Below are 18,060 nucleotides of genomic sequence, written 5' to 3'. Positions count from 1 at the left end.
AAATGTCAAATTCTGAAAGGGTTTCAACAAAAGGGAATGAAAAGAACAATCAAAATCAAATTAAAATAATAGCTTATTTATGTATTTTGAATTGGAGTTAATACCACAATAAATAACTGACAGAGATTGCCGTTTTTAGTTCAAACATGGTTTACAGAAGACTTTAAATTAAAATAATGAAGAAAATATTACCAAAATACACAGTCTTGTCAAATCGTCTGCTATATGCATCTACGCAGCCAAAGTTGTTTAAAAGCATAAAAGAAATATTCATTGACTCAGAAGAGGTCTTTAAAATTTCTACTGCTATTCTAAATATAACCACCAGAGAGCGCTGATGCACTTCTAATCATTTTAATAGCCAATATACTGTAGCTAATAATAAGGAATTTATCGAAGTCAGCAGAGCTTTTATGCTTAACATGCTTAATAGACATCATCGTACTAGTTATAGTTACACTTTCAAGTAAAATGGATATTAACGGGGGAAAAAAAGCTTCTTGGCAGCGGTGGGATTCGAACCCACGCCATCGAAATGACTGGAGCCTAAATCCAGCGCCTTAGACCACTCGGCCACGCTACCTTGACTGCTCGAGCTGTGAAAACCATCTTAGATAACAGTAGAAAGGGCAGAACCTTGAGTCCAGTGCAGGGAGGTTTTCATTTTTGACTAAAGTTACATAAACTTACATAGTACGGTTTAATTAAAATGGTTTAATTAAAATGGATGTTAGCTTACTTTACTTCCTTTTAAGGCGGTGTACACAGGCTCTTTTTGTTCATAAGGAACTAAGGTCCAGGAAATTCAAGGATGAGGAATGTGAGGAATCTGCGCTGAGTTGGAGTAACAAATATATCATCAGGCGTGCAGAAATGTGGTTGATTCAGCGTAGGGTGGCACAATAATGTAGAAACAGTAGTTACTTTCTGTCACCCATCTTTGCTAAGCTAAAGGGATAACTATAGCTCTACAGTTTAATTTTCAAAACAGTTCTACATCAAAACGGCTTCCATACTTCCATACAAAACAAACGATTTAATATGAAAAAACAGATATTTCAAATGATGACTACTTTGACATATAGCTTAATTACTACTTAAAATATTTCACCTTCTAGTCGCATGCTAATTTTGGCAACTGAACAATAAGCACATAAAGCAAAAACATTAAACGACTACCAAGCAGATCTAAAAGAAAACTATATTTTTCAAATTAACAGACAGATCCAATTTCATAAATTTTCTTTTTTAGAAACACTAACCAGATACTGGCATATGTGTCCTTTTTTAATCATTAATTAACAGTCATTAAGCACATTTTTAGTTGTTTGAGTAACCACGCCCATGTCTGCCTGAAAAATCAAGAAATCAACCACATGAAGCAGAAACAGAGTCATTTATTTGTCTGGAAAGGGTTATGCAGCCATTTCTAAGGCTTTGGGACTCCAGCAAACCACAGCGAGAGTGGCTGTCCACTAATGGAGAAAACATGGAACAGTTCTGATAGAAACGCCCCATGAACAGTTAACCAAACAAAATTAGTCTAAAGGCACCCAGATGACTCATATAGGAGGTCATAAAAGAACCAAAATCAACAGCTACAGCACTGGCTTCACTTGCCTTAGTTAACGTCAGCTTTTTTTGACTCAAAAAGAACGAGACTGGGCAAAAGTTTCACAAAATCTCATATTTTCCAAACACCTTGATAATTCCCAAGACTTTTGGGAGAAATATCCCAAAGCAATCAAGCAAGCATTCCTCTTAATTAAGACTTTTGACTGGCCTAGTTAAAGCCTGAATTTAAACTTGAGATAGATACTCTGGTATATTGTTAAAGCGTACCCACTAAAGGTGGCACAACCAGTAACTGCTTTTTCTCCTTCATAAATAAAACCATTGTATGAAATCTGCTATTATGTATTTCCTCATGTTAGCTGTGCCTTATTGAAATTTGTTTCATTATTTTAAAAAATTGAGAAATGATTAATAGAAAACAGTTTTTTGTACCACTTACCAACTAAGAATACCACAGTACATGTTGTACATGAAATAAAAATCTTGCACAAATTTAAAGCTACAACATGCTCTATCTGATGTCTGCTCTTTTGTTGTGACTTTATCCCTCCTGATTGTTTTGTGATCTGAGCCTACATGCTCAGCTTTTGCAAAGACTTGTCTGTCTCTGTGAGCTTGGTATGCAATCCTCTTGTTAGAAAGGTTTGGTGGATTTGGAGGCTGATAGAAAGTAGGGTAGGATGTTGAAATCACTTTTATGAAAACACTTCATTCCCAAAACAGGTCAAATGATGATTTTTGTTTGTTGGTAAAGTAAAGGTCTTGTGGTATGACGACAGCTCATGCAGACTAAAAGGACTTAATTTCCACTGCTTTCCTCTCACGATTACCTGGCAGGAATATATGCAGGAAGGAGAACTCAAACTATGACCCCAAAACCCAAAAACCCAGATACTCATGATGCTACATGCCAAATAGTTTTATTTTCGAACAAAACACGTAACGAGAGGGCAAAAACATTAACTATGTGACATAATTGTTCTGATTTCAGTTTTTCAACAGCTGAGGTTCTGAACATTTATAATTCATCTATTTTTGTTAGAATCGTCTTAAAGATTAGAACAAAATCAGCTTATATTTTTTAAATAACATACATTTACAACACAGTGCTGCTACGCTGACTTGTTTAATTAGTTACATACAAAGAAAATACATTTGGTAATAAGTACACAGAAGTTGTGCAAAGCTTTTGCATCTTGTAGTTGAGCAGAAATGTTGCTACTGATATGAAATGAACAAAAAAGAGATTTCGCTCTAAATGCTTTATATTAACACCCCAAGAAAGGTTTAGAAACCAAACCATCACCGACTTTCGTAAAACCAGCCAGTATTTCAACTTTTAGAAACTTCTGATTACATTTCTACACTTTTCCGTCCTTATGCAACACATCTACTTACACACTGCCTCCATAAGCTGTAGCAACACGTAAACCTTTCTACTCCAAACACCAAAAAGATCAAGTGAGTTCATATTACATAAATACAGCAGAAAACAATAATACTTCTGGACTGTTGCACTGAAATGTAGTTTTAAATTTATCCACAAACATAATTTCATCATACATCATATTCTTCTATATTGTTTTCAGTTTTGTATAAAACATAACCATTAGATTTTTTTTTTTAACCAACCATTTTTCACCCATCGGGACAGATGGGAAAAAACTGTGCAAACTAATAAAAGTGTAAAACATGTAGCTTGTGCACCCTCTGTAAAGCTTTACAGAAAAGCAGCCTCAGTGCATCTCCTGAACAGAAATCAAAGCAAATCCAGGGAAGATGGACGCGTGAAGTTCATTCTGCAGAATCATTGTTGCGTGCTGGGTGCCTGTCATCGCTGAGGTCCTCTTTAGTCTTTTGGATGCGGGTGAAGATCTCCTTGAACAGAACCTTGTACTCGGGCTGGTGGCCGTCTTCAGGAAGAGCCTTTAGATCGGATGTTGCAGCTGAGCCGGAGAGGCGGCGGCGCACCCAGGCGGTGGCAAAGGAACCGCTGGAGGACTGGACAGCATTGTGGATCAGTCCATCTGTTAGATTATGGTAACGCTGCAGCAGCTCCTCATATTTTACCTGGAAAACACCAACACATTCATAATAATTCTGCAAGAGTCCTGCTCTTACGGTATGTAACTTGGGGGATTGACACCATGTCTGCTTCTCCCACCTGGAGGGCACTGTACTGTGCATCCACCTCATTGAGCAGAGAGATGCCTCTCTGTTTCACTGCTTCTGTCCGCCTGATGCACAGCTGCTCATGACCGCGACGGAGCTCATCCGTGTTCGTGGCCTTTAAAACGCCGTCGCTGTGACACCTCTGTCGGCTTCGCCTTGTCTGCTCCTCTTCCTTCTCCGATGTCTCGTCTGCCTTACTCTGTCTCTCTTCAGAGGCAAAAAACACAGTTTCGGGCAACAGCAGCTGGCTCGGCCTCCTCGCACTGCTGAGAGCAAAAAGAAACGGAAACATAATCAAACAAGATGAATTCACAGTTCCTTGTTATCCAGTTAACTTTTTAATATTTGGTCCTCTTACAGGATGAACATTGATGACGGCATTTGACAGAATGTGTTTATTGCTTGTTTCATAATTGGTTATTGTATTATGCTTTAATGGTGTGAAGCATTTGGACTGCTTTGTTGCTGAAATGTGAAAAATAAAATAAACAAGTTTGACCTACAACCCTGCTACCCCAGATAAAGTGAAAAAAAATGGATGGATGGATGGATGACCTACAACCATAAACTGTACTGTATTTTATTGGAAATTTACATCATAGACCAACTTAAGTACAAAGACAGAAAAGCAATAAGGATTTAATATTTTTTTTACAAATCAGAATCTAAAAAGTGCAACATACAATTGTGTTCAAAACCCTTTACTCTGACACTTCTAAATAAAATCCAGTGCAAATAATTAGCTTCAGAAAGTACACAATAAACATTGGCTTACATGCAAAATGCTGTGAGCGACTTTTATCCCTTAAATCACCATCCCTAATGTAAAGCATGGCAGGGGAAGCATCATGCTGTGGAGCTGCTTTTCATTAGCAGAGACAAGAAAGCTGCTGAGTTGATTAGAAGATGGACAACTCTAGATAAAGGGCAATCCTGGAAAAATAGGATGAAAAACCCAAAGCCTCACTAGAAAGAGATGTTAAAACTTTTTGGTTTGACTCAAAGAATATTTATACGTTAGAAGGGTCTAGTTAAAACCCAGATCAGGGGTATTTTGCAAAGCAGAACAGGCAACAAATCCAATCTCTAAATGTGCGAAGCTGGTAGCGAGGTGAAGCTGTAATTGCAGCAATCTCTGGTTCTACAGCAGTACACATTCATCATGGCTGAACAGGAACACAGCAGCTCTAACCTGTTGGCTCGCCACAGAAGCCGCAGCTGCTCCACTTCCTCCTCCAGCTCAGTCTGCCGGGTCCAGCAGCCCTCCAGCTCGGCCAGTCGCTGCTCCAGGCCTCTGTTCTCCCTGGATGTGAACTCGATCTCTCGCTCCACAGCCTCCCTTCGGCTCTGCTCGGTGGCGATCTGCCTCTGGAGGGTTTGGATGGAACGCTGCAGAGCTTGGTTCTCCTCCTCCGGGTCCAGACATCTGTCTCTGTCGCAGAGGAAGCTCTGAGGCGACCACAGTCCATCGCTCTGAGTCAGATACCTGGAACAGAAATGTTTCTTTATTGCATGTTTACAGTGACAAATAAGGTCTTTATGTAGAGTGAAATAAAACTGTCACTGATATTAAAACATTTACTATTCTTAAGTTTACTTTAGGTGAAGAGAATATAATCTGTGAACTATAGGTGACCTCTTATGCTTCTTTGAACAGGTTAGGAAAAGTCTATGGTTTATACAAAACATGTTCATTACATGTTTTGCACAAAGTCATTCTTAGATCATGATAATTTAGTCTGCTCAGTTCTGCCTATTTTGAGCTCTTTTCAGAATGGGGCCTCTTGTCTCTTTAAATCCAAATAAGCTGCAGCTGGCCACGCTCCTCCAACTCAACGTTTCTGTGGTTGGTGCTTTCTGGTTGATAAGTCAAGAACAAAACACTTGTCTTTTCCAGCAGCCATTGTGCAGAGCATACAGCATTAAAAATAGCTGACCAAATGTGCTGGAGCTCCGCTAGGGCTGCTAGGTAGCAGCAAATTGTGACTTTATATTGACTTTATATTCAAGTCAGGAGGTTATTGACTTGAAAACACTTGAAAACTAAAATTATTTGACATCACATGGTCTGTTACAAGTCCCAAGAGCAAAGTATGGAAACAGTACTTTTGCAGTGCACGCTTAGTGGTTTCCTAAAGTGGCAGCTGTATGTCTGAATGTATTTACACAGTGCTGACAATAGGCAAGGATTAACTTTCCTGTCCTGCAGATTAGCTCTGAGGTAATGGCTCTGCTCTGGGTGACCTACAGATGTCAATTCAGCATTCAAAGGCTGAGAGTATTGCGGATCACAGAACAGGCCTTAGCACCATGTTGTAGTTATATTACGCTCTTACGGACAGAGTTGGGTATAGAAAGACGCCTCAGCTGATTGATGTTTCTGTATTTTACACAACACCAATAAACTTATGAACAGAGCTTCTATGACACAGCATTTTTGCTTCGGTCTACCACACATCTTCCTCTTTGAGAAGAGTTCCTCTGTCACAGCTTGAGGCTCCACCTCCATTAGCGTAGGGTGTAATGAAGCTCTCTCTTGAGTATTACCTGTCCCGCTGGAGGTCATACAGCTCCTTGAGACAGGACACACTCTGTGCACTGAAACCACGCCGCTGCTCTGCCAGCTCTCTCTTGTTTCGCTCTGCCTGAGCCGCCTTTAGCTCGTCCATCTGGGTCTGCAGGTCCTCTAGGAGGGTCTGAAGGGCTTCGATCGTATCCGTTAAACTGGTGTAAGAGAGAACAATTAACCGTAAGGATAGATAATGAAAAAATAACATAAGGTTTGCTGACTGGTTGGTGAAGCAACCTGTTGATCTTGGTTTGGGCCAGGCGGTTGTCCTGCACCAGCCTGTGATTGCTTTCCTCCACGTCCCTGGCGGCCATGTCCAGCTGCTCGTACAGTTTGGCGTGTTGATCATTCATCTGACGTAGCAGCTCCACCTGTTTGGTCAGGTACTAATGCACAAAAAAATATATATATATTGATATTCTATTAATCAAACAGCAGGTAAATGTTTAGATTCACATTTTAAAATGATCCCAGCATCATCTCCATTTTTACTCGAATTAAAGAAAGAAAGAAAAAAAAACAACCTAAAGTTTCCATTTCAAAATAATTATTTGATTTACTATGGGGATTTTGCCTTTTAAATACAGAGTACAACAGCAAATATACAGGAGATTAATTCAAATTTATTTTATGCTTTAAATAAAATTGAATAGCATCTAACATTTGGCTTTAGAATCAAGATCAATCCAATTTATCACAATAAGGCTGAATCAAACAAAAATGCTAAACAATAACCTTCACCAGGGAGCTGAAAAAAAATGGGACAGTAACGTAAGTTGGTGGTTTGTATTTTTCTCAAAATATACATATTTACAGTTGTTTCCAAGATTAACTTTTAACCGGAAATAAGTTCATGCTTGCTCTCCAGATCTGATAATCATAGTTTGGGAAATTCACACTAACATCAGCCTGGACATCTGTCTCTAAGCAAACATCAGGTGCTGCACAACTGGTTTTAGTCAAACAGAAACACGCTCTTGCTCCACAGAGCCCCACTCACATGTTCTCACAGCTTTGCGGTATTTCCAGTGCCAGATTACACGTTAGTACGAGGGTCATAGAGAAGTATTGGGATTAGCATATCAACTTCAATAAATCCTCAGACCACAGCTCTCTCTATGCCGTAAACACATTAAGACTCTTACGTTTGCTGACCCACTGAGTGGCGTGTTCTCCAGCTTGTACAGAGCAGTGCTGTGTGGACATGCTGAGACGTCTTGGCAGTGAAATATAAAACCTAATTTTGGCCTTTTTGCAAAAATAACACTATTCAGCTAGAAAACTCTGACTTTACTAACTGTTATATCCAGTAAATTACATAAATTGAAATATTGCATATCAATGGATGCAAAGAGGTGGCAAGTGATCTACAAAAACTTCCATACATAATTAGGTCAACTAAGATTTTGCCAAATGGTTCATTAGGTCAGACTGGATTAGATTTTACTTGACCCTATTTTTCTCCTTTTTTGTTGATGTAAACTCCTCTCGATCCCATTGCTGCAAATTGCATCATGCTCACTAATGCAATTCTATCACAACTGGAGGGTCAAAGCAGCTGTTGTTTTCCTTTCTCCAAACATTCCTGACCTCGATTTCCTGCAGCTGATCCTGGTTGGTAGAATACATCTGCTGCAGGGCCTGCTCCAGGTCATGGTTCCTGTCCAGGAGAGTTTTGCCCAGCTCTGCTGCCAGATGGAGATCTAAACAAAGCAGAAACAAATTCCCAACCATATCATTTACAATGGAAACTGACCAGTATAGGCTTATATAAGGAATACACACAACAAACACATAACTTATTATACACTATAAATATTCTGCACTCGTGGAGTACTCCTTGGAATGCCTTTGTCTGCTTCATTCCCACCAGCTCTGGACCTTGTTAGCTGTCAGTGTTTCCTGCAGATCTGCAATGAAGCAGGTCTTACACAAACATATCGGCATATTTTCAGTACAGCTGAATTTCCTTTCATTCTCATGTTTACACAAGACATTGTCTAATTGTATAGGGGGGGAAAAGTATCTTTAAAACAAGGGTTAATCATAGTCAATATAATTTTTTGCAGTTTTCAGCATTAGTATCACAAATATTTTTATGAAATTATGCAGACCTATTCAGAACAACTACTATGCTCTAAAATGTTTAACCTAAACCTGTCATGTCTATATAATCTTGAGATCTGCCCTGGTGCCAGCAGGTGGATGGTTCAGTGCTAAATTAGTTATGAACATCTCAGTGACTTTTTACTAATTACTCTCTCCAAACTCTGAACCCATCAAGGTTCATTCAGCGTCCAAAAGTAGCTGCACTCCTGAAAAAGCACGACCATAAACATTTTATGATATGTTTATAATAATAATCATCAAAATAATGTGCTGATACATGTTGCTGAACAGACAGAGCAGGCTTTGTTGTTGATCTGGTAAAATTCTCATTTCAAAATATTCAGTATGTTATTTTTACTATTATTACACCAATCATCATTATAAGACCCAGAGGCTGTAAAAAAGTGTACACATACCGCACAAATGCTATGTTTTTTCTGATTATTGTCAGTTCAGGTAAAAAAACAACAACAAATCTATAAGAGGAAAATGTGCAAAATAAAAAGCTGCAATCACCTGGCTACATAAAGGAACAGACACATAAACTAATTCTTGGATTAGGGCTAGCCCTGGCTTTAATTATATTAAATCTGATTAACTAAATTGTTCTAGTAAGAATTTCAGGGAATTTTCTCATTTGCATCCAAATGTCTAAGTCCATAAGTTAGCAGACATGACCAGATGGACTTTATTGTGCAAAGCTATCAGTCAGGAGAAAATCCACAGTATTACATCATAACACAGTGGAAGCAATAATCAGTCATTGGAGAAAATATGGGCAACACTAAGATGCCAAAAACTAGATTCTTCTTAAAAGCTGAAGAAAAGACAATACAGAAACTGGTCAGCAAAGCTGCCAACGAGCCAACAACGATACTGAAGTAGCTGCAGGAATTTTCAACAAGTGTTGTTTATGTTTCACATGCAATTACGATCTTCTATGTTCACCATTTGTCTAGATAAAGGATTAAGGTTGAGAAACACCATTATTGAAGAAAACTTACAAGTCTGGCTACAATCTCTGATGAATTTTCTGATTATAATTGGCATAAAAACAACATTGTACATTATTGAAGAAAAAACAACAACCTCCATGCAACAATTTAGTAGATTTGGAAGACATAGTGAAATAAAATAGTTGTGTACTGACTGTTAATATGACATTTGCTCTAAATTGGTGCTACATAAAATTTTGTATTTAATTTACATGAATTCCAAGTAAGACTGAGTGTTGAAGTTGAATCAAAAACATTAGTTTTAAGGATGCACACACTTATTCAACAGGTTTAATGCATTCGCCCCCCAAAATACTTTAGGTCTGTTTACTGTTTATTGGAATGTCAAATATACACGTTTTTTATATGGAAAAAGTTCGGAAAATATTTATGATGGCGTCAACAAATGCATAAAAATGTATACTATTTGGAGTTTTAACAATGTAGCCTAGTTATTTCTTTCATTTCCGTCTTCCATTCAACATTTATTCCTTATATTTAGAAAACAACGAACACAGGATGTGACAGCCTGAGGAAATCCTGAGCCAATTCCCATCTAATTATCAAGCTTCAAACAGATGATCACAAGAGTCCATTATTTTCTACATGGAGACATACGTTATACTTTTTCTTGTGTTGGAAGACGATGATGACTACTTTCTTCTGTGATCAATAACAGCTTAGTTTAAACTATAAAAGCTTGTACTGATGTTCTCCACTGGTTATCTTAAACAACACTTGACTCACATAGACTCAATCAGACGCGGGTTTTAGGGCGCGTCCTTACCGTCCTCAAGGTCCTGCTGGTTGTACCAGGAATCCCCCTTCTTCTCAAACTCTTCCTCCAAAATCATGTCTGTCAACATCTTTCAGCCTGAAGAATCTCCTCCTCACAGAAAGCGGGAACTCAAAACGGGAACTCAAAACAGCTCAGAGCCGCCCTGTGTCCTCCACCGGCTGTAGACTGACTGCATCCTCTACGAGTCTGAGAGAGGCTTTAACTTCTGTTGTCCACGGCAACGTGGCAAAATCCTTTACACACACCCGGCATCCAGTAGGAGGCAGAAGAGAGACACACACAAAAAAAGTGCAATTATTTTATAAGAAACATTTTAAAGTTGCCCTTATCTTATTTCGCCTCATTTAAATTTATTCTCAATGAGTTCATGTCAAACTGTCTAAAATGTTAAAACGGTTTTCGTTTTCGCAACTTCCTGCCTTCCTTGAGAGGCATTGGAGGGCGCCAACTAGCGGATAGAAATGAAATAACGTCAACGTCGCCGCCATATTGTAAAGGGCAAGAACCGGTAATAAATAATTCATGGTCTGTACAAACAACTCAATTTTGTCACTGAGGGGTCTTTTATTAAGTTTTGTTAGATTTATTTAAATAATAGCAACAGTCAGTTTTTACAGAAATGTGTAACACTGGTGATTTTGCTTTTATTTTTTGCAAGAATATCTGAAATAAAGCGGAAGTAAGAAAGTAATAATTATCTTTTTTTAAAACAGGTTTTGACAGACATTGTTAATGTATAAATAGCAGTTTATGGTGAAACAAAATAGCTAACCAATTATTAAGTAGATCAACTGCATTGTTTATGACTTAATGTCAGAGGTAGATTATGGCATATTTAAGTGCATTATCGATCATATATACAGTTATGTTCAATAAATTTCAATGTGCCATCTGAGAAGGCTCGTTTTTTTCTATTTTGAAAATAACAACATAGAAGCATACTTTTCATTAAGTCGAAGAAAAACGACTAAATAGGAAGAAATAAAAGCTTGAAAACATCCACGCGTGTAATTTAAATGTAAAATGTTTTTCACGTTCTTAAGTGAGTTACTGAAAAATAATTAACTTTTCCATTAATATCCTAAATTTATTGAATAGGCTATGATTTCCACGGGAACGGGCTGCTCCCATTATGGCGGACAAGCTGCGTCTTCTGTGTTACGGGATTGGCCTGTCTTTCATCCAATCACAGAGCACTTCGTGCAAGTAGTTTCTGCAGCCAATCAACTGTTTGTTTATCATGACGAAGGTCCAGTCAGACATCGAGTTAGACAGGATCGCGGATATCATGCAGTTTGTGAAGATTTTTCCTGTCAAACAGGCTTTCAGTTGTGGCGTTGACTGGAACAGACGCACGAAAAAGAGAAAACTACGAAAACTGCTCTGGGCGTGCTTTCCTCCATAAGATCAACTAACTTCACATTTTGAGAATGCTTTTTTGCAATACATGACGTGTATTTCGTCGCCCATGATACATAAGAGAGACCTCAGTTTCCGCAGGGTGCCTTCGAGGAATAACCAGCAGGATGGCCCGACAATGGATGAACTGTGGGATCAACCATGCTTCATTTGCATATGCCATGACTACACTGGGGTCATCCATGATCAACAATATTTTTAGCTTCTACTATGTCAAACTCTTTTTGAACAAGTACAATATATCTGAAGCAGCTTTCCACCAATCACAAGTGAGTATGTAAAAGTATTCATCTGTTTAAATGGACTCGTGTTTGCAAAAACTGCTTCCTGTTTTTGCACACGTAAAAGTTCTGTTATAGATTATAGCGTATACGTTGCCCTTTCTTAAACCGGTTATTTATACAATTAATCTTTTACAGTCAGGTTTTCTATTAATTAGATAGTTTTTCCAAAGATTATCATTTAATTTAGAATTTATTACAAAAGTCTTGCTGTCTGATTTGACCATTTCCACAGATTTTTATCATTATAACTAGGTTTACGTGCAGAAATTACATAACTTCTATATTTTATTAGAATTCCACATAATAGATTAACAAGGAAATGAGCTACAATGATCTTTCTGTGAACTCAGACTGTAGTAAAAATATCTACATTTTGCATTTATAATAAAAACATATTTGTCTGTAAATATGTTTTACCCGAATCTTCTCAGTTTTAACTTCACCCAGTTCAAATTCACTAAAGAAATGCTGTTATTGCATTTTGAGTGCATTATTATGTTATATATTACTTGAAAATGGTCTCAAAACATTGTTTGTCATATTACTGGTACAGTAATATGATAAACAACGCCAGAATATGGTGAGTAGGCAGCAGGGAGGTGTCCAGTTGCTGTGAAAACAGAATCTTTGCTGGCCGGTGGAAACTGGTTCAGAGCTCAAATTTTGGAAGCACAATGGATTAATTTCAGGTTTATCAACCCAAGAAATATACAGGGGTCAGAGGTCAGGGAGCCAAAGGTGACTAAGAAATGTTAGTTTTGTATGCTTGTGGTGACTTTAAATGGAACTTCCTACTCTTAACATCAATGGATGAAAAATCAGGTGACAAATCATGATCTAAGTGTGTTTTCTTCATGTTATTGAAGGGGATTTCTGAAGCGTTTGTAATAACAAAATAATAGTTGCTTTTGAAGGAACAGAGCAGCCATGTGTCCTTTAAACGTGTTCTTGGAAAATTTAACCTGATGACCTGAATAAATTCTGCCTTACCTGTTTAAAATAATATGTGCCCACAGGTGGTGTACATGGTGTGGAATGCTGTCAATGACCCTCTGTTTGGTTACCTGCAAGATAACTCCAGGGTGCCTTGCTGCTCTCAGCGACGTCTCTCCATCCTTTATGGCGCTCCTCTCTACTCGCTGTCCTTTCTCATTGCCTGGTTCCCATGGAGCACCTACTCTAGTGGTGACTGGTTGAGTGGCCTACACCTGACAGTGGCGCTGTGTGCCTTTGACGCGCTGTTGACTTTCGTGCTGCTCGCACAGTGTGCCTTATTTGCAGAGATTTCAAGCAACCATCATAATCGTTTAAGACTTATAAAATACAACCAGGTAAGCCCACTGTCTCTTCCCTAAACTCTTTAAAGTTAAAACACTACATCCTACTTATGCCTCTTTTTGTCCTTTCCTCAGCTGGCTTCTCTCATTGGGTCCTCTAGCGTTCTTTTCTGTGGCATGGTGTCGACAAACATGGAAAACTTCAAAGCTTTCCAGGCATTCACGGTGCTCATTGCTATAGTTAGCTGCATCTGCATGATGTACACTGGGATTTACAGTAAAAGCCGCTTTGATGGCAAAATATATGAGTTAGTTGATCAAGAGTGTGCCGACAAGGGGGCAAGTAAAACGGCGTGCTCCCTCTCCATGTTGAAGGCGCTGACATGGCAGATTCTCACCAACAGGGACTTCCAACTGTTTGTGGTCATGAACTTCTTCCAGGTGTTCATTTTGGCTTTCTTTAATAACTTCACCATGATATTCACTGAGCACCTGATTCCCCCAGATGCGCTTCCATCGCTAGCCAAGAGTTTCATGTATGGAGCAGGATTCATCTTGCCACAGGTAAATTTTCTAAGATGCTTCAAGCTTTTGCATAAAAGGATCAATTAGAACCTAAATAAGCAAGTTTGATTGGTTAAAACACATTTTTATGTGTTTTTTTAATGTCCATCTGTCAAATTTCTACATATTTAAAAAAAAAATATATATTTATGATTTTAATCCCTTGTTCCCTCTGTAGCTTTTGGTTTTGAGCAGTCAGAGTCTACTGCAAAGTCTTGGCTACTACAAGATCATCCTCTTCACATTTATTTTGGAGGCTGGGATGGCAGTCCTCATGTTTATACTTGGTCCCCAACGTTACTACTTCTTGGCCTTTTTCCTCACTATAAATATGTAAGAAGCTTTAGCTTTGATTGCACTGTAGACTGTCCTCTTTATAAGCTTATTTTGTGGTCTGATTCATTTATGCAGGGTTATAATACAAGCAGCCTTCAGTCTCTTTGGTTTGCCTTTGGCGGACATTATTGACATGGATATGCAGAAATACAAACGCAGGTAAGAAAACACACAAGTACACATGCATTTATTCTAAGGCATGTGTGAACATTTGGTTTACAGTATTTCCCAGATTTCTTGAAAATACCTTTATAGGTGTCCTTTTTTGACGACAAATGTTCCAACCATTTTCATGCGGCTTCCATTGGAAAATTTCAGAAAATTGCACGACTTAGCTTTTTATATGCCTGGTATCAAAAACAAATTCACTGTAGTTTGTTTTTATTTACTTTTAACGAACTGTGTTCCTAGTATATCTAAAAATCCAATTAAATTCCTGTATTGGGCATCAAATCAGCATTGTCTTGATTTGGTGTGGAAGAAGACGTTGTAGAAAAATTATGCAAAATATAATCTCATTTTTGCAAATGAAAAATTTAAGTAGTAGTAAAAAACACAGAGCATATGTGCAGTCCATTTGCCATTTATACTTATAATCCATATTTCCAATCAAACTCTTAACCAAAAAGTTTAAAAAGAAAATTGAAATGTGACAAATATTCTTGTATATAGACTGATATTTATCTTCCACCATGCTTAGTGAAGAGGATGTTAAAGGATGTAAATAAATAACTCCACAGCCCACTTCAGTGAAGAATGGTATTTTTAGCTCACCGAGTTTCCATAACAACCATTTATTTTAGAAAAGCTTTTCACTGGCTTCCAATAAAGGTGGACTATCATTCAAATTATTATAACTGTTGTTGTTCTTTGTGTGTTTTTTTTTAGCTCCCCTCTATCCTCCATGGTGTTTGGAACAAATGCTCTGTTCACAAAACCAGCTCAGTCTCTGGCTCCCATGATAGTCCTTAATATCATGAACCACTTTGGATATGAGAAGCTGAAAGATGTGGGCCAGGAGTCTAATCAAAGGTAGACAATTCATTGCACCGACAATTATTTATTTTATAAATAGTAAAAACTTTTACTGAGCAGTAAAAGTACAGAATTGATTTCTTTTGTGAATAATTACTGCCATATATGATTTTTTGTTTCGAAACTTAAATTGTTTAGAAGGAAAACTAGTTGATCATCTAGTAAAATCAACTTCTGTCACAGTTCCAAAAATTAGAAAATATTTCACAAAATACTCAATTAATCATATTGATTGTGTTTAAATAATTAAAAATACTGAATTTAACCCCTTAACTGTTAACCCAAAAACACATATTTGCAAGTAAACCATCGTCCTTGTGACAATTAAGACGTTTTAAATTTGAATTTGTTAAATAATTTCTAAGTTTATTTCCTTCTTAATTAAGTAAATTTTCTAAACTATTTTTAAATGTAATTGTTACTGTGTTTTCTTGTGTTTTAATGATTAAAAACTGTTATTTTAAGCATATTGTTCAAATCCCACAATTGATCAATATGCTTTAAAATGTGAAATTTGTGGAAATACATTCTGGTAACTGAACCAAGCACTGCTCCACTTCTTTTCATAGTTTTATCTTCAACTGAGTCACAGTTAATGATCTACAGATTGTGTCCTACTTCTTTCAGTTCAAAGGTCGCTGGTAATATAATAATTTAGACCTATGGCAATATTTACTTTGGAGTTAAATATAATTAATGTATATACAAGAAATGGCACAATATTAATGTAGTATTATTATAGGAAACAAGTGTTTTTGAAACCTTTTTCTAAGAGTTTGCTGGTAAACCAGGTTGAAGGGAGGACCAGCTGCAAATGAAAGTAACCTATGACTGTTTTGTATCTCCCTGTTTCTAGTGCTTTCGAAAGTCTCCACAGTGTTATGTTCTACTTGGTCTGTCTGATACCCATGTGTGTCGCCATTCTGCAAGTTCTGGCTTGGAGGCCATTTTCCATCCGCAACAGTCACACAGTTGATTCCAAGTACATTGACACCTAATATCAGTATCGTCAAAGTGTTAAAGATAAGCTTTCACTGGATGGTTTCTTTTTGTGACTGCTGGAGATGGGCACCAGACCCCTCACAACCCTGGAAGGATAAACGTGTTAGATAACGGAAGAATAGATGGTTTCTTTTTGTTGGTGTTCGGGGGCCTCCTTCATCAATCTTGTTAAAATGTATGTATTGTTAATGTGATAGGTGATGAGGGAAACATGGAAAAAGTGCATTTTTTTAAAGACATAATAAGGTAATAATTTGACCTCTACAAGTTTCTAAAGTCTAATGACAGATGCTGGTCACACTTGCTGTTGATCAGTTAGTTGCTACTTTCCCTGTTGAATCTTACAAAAGCTGAAAGGGTTTATGCAGGCTTCCATTTTGGTGTTGCTTTTCTTAAAACCTGGAGTCTGATGTATGTTTTGTACACTTTAGATTATATGTAAATAACGTTAGGGGCTGATGAAGACCAGATCAGCCTGATCCACAAAGCCTTGACCTCAAACAGGGTGTACTTTCTTTCCCTGTGATTATAACAGTTTTCAGTGAAATAATATTGAATTTTATAGAAATCAAACTTTTCTTAATATTTGACTTATTTTAAAAATACCAAAAAAATAAAGAAATCTATCAAACAAGAACAACATCCACTCGTGATTTCCAACATCCACAGTGTCAGGTTTCTTCCAGCTGTGGTGTAAAAATAAGATGTGTGTTAACAAACTGTGACTTTAAATGATCTGTCTGACAAACCCAGTCATGATTCTATGTCTATGCTAGTGCTGTCCTCTGTACAACATCTGTTAAGAAAAAAAATTCACAACCAGGTACTGCACTCACACTTTTTAAGGAAAATATCACTTTTTATTTTAGTCTGAGAAAAGGGTCCAATGCATTAAGTCGACAGAGCAAAATAACTCAACAGAACAACTGTATAAATCAAACTTATTTTGTTGCAAAAGAAATGCATCTTGAAATGTTTTTGAGTTTACAACCCATGACTCCTTAGAACTAATGCTTGTCTAATGTTTTACCTTCGCATTTTTGCAGTCACATTCCAGGTTTGGTCTTTGTCTTATTTCCATTTTCTGCCCTAATATAAAGCTAAAAACTGTTATTTTAAGTTTCTTTGAAAGCTATGCATTCATAAAATGGAAAATTAGTAGACTTTTTTTACTTATGTAGGCTCTGATAGCTATTTTTTTGGTGTTGAAGAAAATGCATAAAAACAATGCAAGCTATTTTTTTATAATAAATGACAGTGAGCTCAGTTGCATGTAATATTGACAACAACCTCCAGCATGTGTGTAAAAATAGGTTGATCTTTATTTACCTTGAAGAAATGGAATAAAAATGTAAAAAAGAAAACATGAAAGATGCAGACCTTTATGAATATAACTTACAAGTGAAATCATGCAGTACACGGTTTCACAGGAAAAAAGTTTAGTAGGAAATGTCACAGTGATTAAAAATCAATTGCAGAAATAAAAATTAAATACCAGATTTAATTCGAAAATGGATTAGAACCATTCCTTTGTAGGAGATGTATGTGTCAAATGAAATTTATGCGGAATGAATCTGTGTTGTGTATGCATATGGAACTTTAAAAGTACACTGGACTGGAGGCTTCACAGCTGAATTGTTATCAGAGTGGAGTGTTACCTAATATAAACTGATGTAATAAAGATGATATTTGCTTATTTTGTAATGCCAATATCAACCTGTTCTGCTTTTATTTGTTCAAATCATTGTGAGGTATTATAAAGAGATTTTAAACATATTTCTAATTTTAAACATGATTCTTAAAGTAACAACCAAAATTCCCCAAGGTAATCTTTATTTTTCTATTGTTTTACCTACAAGGAGCCAGACTTCCTGGTGTGTCTCTATAGGCAACAGCTCTTCTGACTGTTATGCATACAGCATAT

The 18,060-nt window shown here is 37.2% G+C and overlaps 2 protein-coding genes and 1 non-coding gene across 4 annotated transcripts; 1 reads left to right on the top strand and 2 right to left on the bottom strand.

Annotated features, from left to right (window-relative positions):
• Nucleotides 1-501: 501 nt before the first annotated feature.
• On the bottom strand, nucleotides 502-583 carry trnal-uag. The gene has a single exon. It is a non-coding gene; the product is annotated as a tRNA-Leu (tRNA).
• A 1,895-nt stretch (nucleotides 584-2,478) lies between these two features.
• LOC102230146 (cerebellar degeneration-related protein 2-like) lies at nucleotides 2,479-10,562 on the bottom strand. Of its 2 annotated transcripts, none has more exons than XM_023348521.1 (7): nucleotides 10,208-10,562; nucleotides 7,907-8,019; nucleotides 6,554-6,702; nucleotides 6,295-6,471; nucleotides 4,940-5,233; nucleotides 3,740-4,010; nucleotides 2,479-3,645 (listed from the first exon to the last, which is right to left on the bottom strand). In XM_023348521.1, exons 1-7 carry the CDS (start codon nucleotides 10,284-10,286, stop codon nucleotides 3,370-3,372), a joined length of 1,359 nt encoding a protein of 452 aa, XP_023204289.1. In that variant the 5' UTR covers nucleotides 10,287-10,562; the 3' UTR covers nucleotides 2,479-3,369. The 2 variants fall into 2 exon arrangements, with proteins under 2 accessions (XP_023204289.1, XP_005808942.1); XM_005808885.2 differs by having other exon boundaries at nucleotides 3,740-4,013; nucleotides 10,208-10,560.
• Nucleotides 10,563-11,481: 919 nt separating this feature from the next.
• LOC102229883 (transmembrane protein 180) lies at nucleotides 11,482-17,911 on the top strand. The gene is made up of 7 exons (XM_005808884.3): nucleotides 11,482-11,907; nucleotides 12,939-13,253; nucleotides 13,335-13,763; nucleotides 13,942-14,096; nucleotides 14,175-14,258; nucleotides 14,988-15,131; nucleotides 15,991-17,911. Exons 1-7 carry the CDS (start codon nucleotides 11,746-11,748, stop codon nucleotides 16,130-16,132), a joined length of 1,431 nt encoding a protein of 476 aa, XP_005808941.1. The 5' UTR covers nucleotides 11,482-11,745; the 3' UTR covers nucleotides 16,133-17,911.
• Nucleotides 17,912-18,060: the final 149 nt, after the last annotated feature.

Source organism: Xiphophorus maculatus, chromosome 16 (genome assembly GCF_002775205.1).
Source record: "Xiphophorus maculatus strain JP 163 A chromosome 16, X_maculatus-5.0-male, whole genome shotgun sequence".
NCBI classification, from domain to species: domain Eukaryota; kingdom Metazoa; phylum Chordata; class Actinopteri; order Cyprinodontiformes; family Poeciliidae; genus Xiphophorus; species Xiphophorus maculatus.
Note: the sequence above shows the minus strand (reverse complement) of the source record. Positions and strands in the feature narration are given on the sequence as shown.